Below are 4,239 nucleotides of genomic sequence, written 5' to 3'. Positions count from 1 at the left end.
ATGAAAATCGACTATTGTTCATTCAACCACAGCAAGAAGTGGGACTCAGTACTTGCAAATAATAATGACTTACTTTCCTGGATGGCACAAAGTGGGGTACAGTTTATGCAAAAGCTTCATAACCTCAGAACAGTGTATAACGGTTTCAACTAAACAATATCTGCCTGTGGCTGAAGGAACTTCAAGTGCTTGAATATGTGCATTTGCAACATCTCTAATATCGACAAATCTATAGAATGAATTGGGAAATGTTTGATCTCCTGCATGCATAAAAGCCTCAACTGTCAAGAATTAGATATAATGTTGTTGCAGAAGAAAATTAGAATTTTACTCCCACTGAAGTCAAATATGCAGTCTTGCTAGTTTTCATTTGGCCATTTAGTGATTCAACAAAAGCAGGTAATTAAATCCACTGTTTTGGCAGAAGCTAAGTGGGATATGTGAGAGATTACTTGATAAGTGGTCATCATTAAATACATCCCTCAGCTGTATAATGAGATTTAACCATTTCTTTCCCCTGAAATTACGTTGCCTTTTTCCATAAAGAAAATAGAAAGGCAATTTTTGTTTCTCTATTCTTTCTTTCTTTTAGGTAATGAAGATAGTAACTCATGATCATATATGAAAGATCGAGCAGAAAGGGAAACAAATCGGACCCACTCTATAAGCTGGAAGTGTAGATGCCTGATAGATTAATGCCAAGTTGAAAAAAATTACTTGGATATGTTTATAGCTACATTTCTTAAGATGCTCATGTTAAGAAATGAGCATCTAACTGGTAAATAAAATAGGAACTAGTTGCTCAAGAGTAAAGAGTACCATTTATAAGTTTCAGAATCTCCTCTGTGGTAAAATTAAGAGTTGGTTGTAGAAAAGGACCAATCACAAACCCTGGATTTATTGAAACCAAATCAATTTCGTTCTCTTTTGCAAATCTCCAAGCAGCTTCCTCAGCTAAAGTTTTTGAAACCATATACCAACTCTGAAATAGAAAAAGATAAAATGAAACAAATATAAGGTCTACATCTAATGAACATAGTTGATGCATATTAAGCTCTTCAAGTTTCCAATCAATCCAAGCCAAACTTTAGATTTGTACAACTTTATTATGACAAACTGTACCATTGTCATTATCCATCTCCATCAACATGAATCGAATATCTGATGTACTTATTTAAAACTCATTAATAGTTTTGATCAAATTAACCAACTAAAGATTGCTCAATCTTATATTTAACATAGCGTAATGTCGAATATTAATGAAGGGTCCAGTAGTCTTTCATTATGAATTATGAATGGATTTCTCCCACACGAATCTAACTAGAAGAACCAAAACGAGGCATAGGAGCTGAACATGGTTATATGCTCACTAATCCTGTAGTTGTAAGCTACATTGATATTCCGACAGATGTAAAGATGAAAAAGCAAGATATGTTTTTAGGATCATCATTTAGACATAATTGGTGGCAGAATCTTCCAAGGCATAGTATAGAAGATTCTTTATAGTGATAAAGTAAGAAGAATAACTTGCAAAGAATAAGAACTTAACATAAGCACACACCTTCAATTTCTCACAAAACAGTGCATCTGAAAACCAGGTCTCATCAACTACCACATCCAAGGTCAGAGGTTTTCCATTATATGTGACTGCAACCATGGAGGATGTTAAAATCACTCTCTTGACAGAAGGAACTTTTGCACATGATCTAAGAACATTAATTGTTCCCTTCACTGCTGGATCAATTAATTCTGCCTGAAATATGAAAGTGGAAAGGGAAGTAGCTCTTAAGCTATCAAAAAGCTAATCATATTGCACAAAATTTGTATGAGAGATCATGAACATAAAAATGGAAAAAAATAAAGAAAAAGAAATACCAGTAAGCAAGTACAGTGCTATAAGATTGGTGGAAAGATTGACAATGTATGACATCAAAAGAAAATGGAGTAAGGAAAAGTATATTGGATTAAACCTGTAGATCAGTGGCTGAAAGAAGTAGTGGAGATGCTGTATGAAAAACACCTTCACATCCAGCAACTGCAGAATCAAAAGATCCTTCTTCCAATAAATTAGCTTTGAACAAATGAAGTCTTTCCTTAGCTCCATCAAATGCAAAGAAGTGTTCTGTTTTCTTTGGATCATCTGTTTCATATATAAGCAGAACTACTGATAAATATAAAATTTTTAAAGTAAATAAAACTACTCATACTACATCCAGCCTAAAAATCTAAATGTGAAACCTGGGTTGCAATCATAAAGAACATTGGATGAACTGATTTTGTAAGTGATAATTAAATAAGGGAAAAAAATTACGAGGGGTTGAACATGAAGGTTAGAACAAGTAATAAGTATTCACAAATGGTAGGCCTATTCATGAATCTTCATTTGTGTCTCTTCTTATAAATTTTTATTAAAGCCAATTTTCTCTGATAATAACTTATTGCAAAACTATGAACATGTAACATATGGTTGCCTTCCAGTACTATGATGGAAAAGTTTGAGGCTCCAAATTGAGACTAGGCAATTTCCTGACTTAAATTAAAGATATAGCAGGCAAACCACATATATTGCAATTTGTATTGCTATGATTTTGTGGTTATATATTTTTAACTAATGTCCTTTTATATCTTATGCTACGTCCATTATCAACTTAAAAGGGAAAATTGTTAAATTGTTCCCTAGGGTTTGAGGTTGTGACAAATAACTCTCTAGAGTTATAGAAGTGACAAATAACTCTATGTGAAACAGTGTAACAAATAACTCCCTCCCTACAAATTATGGCCATTTTTCTGACGGGTCATTATGAAATTATAAATTTACCCTCAACTAATTGTAAACAAAAAAAAAAAAAGAAAAGAAAAAATTATCTGCTTGGGTGGTGGTTCTTCCACTCCTAGATTCGATTGTTGGAGGTGGCTGAACCATCCCGAGTTAGGCCAATTTTTATTTTTGATATTTTTAGGGTAAATTTGTATATTCATAATGATCATGTCAAAAAAAAAAAAAAAACAATGAAATTGGTACGATAGTGAGAGTTATAATATGTTACATGGAATACCAAATTAAGTTATTGTCTGACTAAGCCGGGAACCAATTTAGCAATTTTCCCAAACCAAAACAAAGAAACCAGAGAATGTGTTTTCTTGATTTTTGCACCAAACATGCCCAAACAATATGGTATTAGAGCTCTTAAGGTTGATTGATTCCAAAGTTGATTAATTTTGGCCAGGAACGTTTTATATACATCATACAACTACAAGTCTACAACTACAGCCGATCACTTAAAAGTAAAATATCGAGATACTAGTAAAAAATGAACAATAAATTTTTGTGCTTCAATTATAAACGTGATAAACAAAATTAAAAAGGCTTATACGAACTGACTTGGGTCCCTGACAGTGGCTTTGACTGTGTACCCACGTTGGAGCAAGAGCTTCGCAAGCCATGAAGCTATATAACCGGAAGCACCAGTCACACGCACTACCTTCCCTGCTCCACGAGTACTCATACCCTCCCTCTGTCTCTCTTCCTCTCTCTCTCTCTCTCAAACAGGTTGTTCTTAGCTTAATAATAGCTTGTTCTTTTAGCTTAATAGTTTGTGGTTTTATGGTGGGAAATAAGGACTTGGCTGATGATTAAATTGATGTGCATGATGTGGTCACCTCTCAGCTTGTCTTAAACTACTTTAAAATGTTTAATTAACATGGTTGTGCATGCACGTGTGAGGTTTGTGTCCTACGTTGAAAAAGTGTAAAGAATAAGAGTAGTTAATATACGTAAGTAGACACCCAAGTCTATTAGCTTAGAATTTTGGGTTTGAATTGGTGTTCTAACATGTATATTAACTTAGGGCCCGTTTAGGAGTACGATTTCAGTAAGTGCAATTTTAAAAATTGCGTTTTTGAAATCACTACTTTTTAAAATTACATAGGCGTTTGATAAAACATGTTAAAATTTACTTCTTCTTTTTTATTTTTTTTTATCAATTTAATATTTGGATAACATTAGCATATAATTGCGGTTTTATGGCCAAATAGGTAAATATTGCGCCAAATATTGTTTTAAGTGAAATCGTGATTTTGGTTTAAATTCGCATTTTTTTTTCAAATAAGTACCCCTAGTCAGTTTATAGAAATCGTGAATTTTTCTACGATTTTAAAATTTACATTTTTAAATCGCAATCCCGAACACTCTAAAATTGCGATTTGATTTAAAAATACAAATTATTTTTTAAAAAACGC

General features: G+C 33.0%; 1 protein-coding gene across 1 annotated transcript; it reads right to left on the bottom strand.

The window, feature by feature from the left end:
- Positions 1–58: 58 nt before the first annotated feature.
- On the bottom strand, positions 59–3,506 carry LOC132173536 (phenylacetaldehyde reductase-like). The gene is made up of 5 exons (XM_059585052.1): positions 3,383–3,506; positions 1,971–2,140; positions 1,562–1,753; positions 820–982; positions 59–260 (listed from the first exon to the last, which is right to left on the bottom strand). The coding sequence occupies exons 1-5, from the start codon at positions 3,504–3,506 to the stop codon at positions 70–72; spliced, it is 840 nt and encodes a 279-aa protein (XP_059441035.1). The 3' UTR covers positions 59–69.
- Between the last annotated feature and the right edge of the window lie 733 nt (positions 3,507–4,239).

Source organism: Corylus avellana, chromosome ca1, assembly GCF_901000735.1.
Source record: "Corylus avellana chromosome ca1, CavTom2PMs-1.0".
Classification (NCBI taxonomy): domain Eukaryota; kingdom Viridiplantae; phylum Streptophyta; class Magnoliopsida; order Fagales; family Betulaceae; genus Corylus; species Corylus avellana.
Note: the sequence above shows the minus strand (reverse complement) of the source record. Positions and strands in the feature narration are given on the sequence as shown.

Bases quoted from the DNA above. Each gene is read 5' to 3' on its own strand.
- LOC132173536 (XM_059585052.1), bottom strand. From the start codon at position 3,506: ATGAGTACTCGTGGAGCAGGGAAGGTAGTGCGTGTGACTGGTGCTTCC. The intron at 1,754-1,970 runs GTTTAATCCAAT...TTCATATTTCAG, and splicing joins TTTCAGCCACTGATCTACAG to GCAGAATTAATTGATCCAGC. The intron at 983-1,561 runs GTGTGTGCTTAT...TTTCTATTTCAG, and splicing joins TGTTTTGTGAGAAATTGAAG to AGTTGGTATATGGTTTCAAA.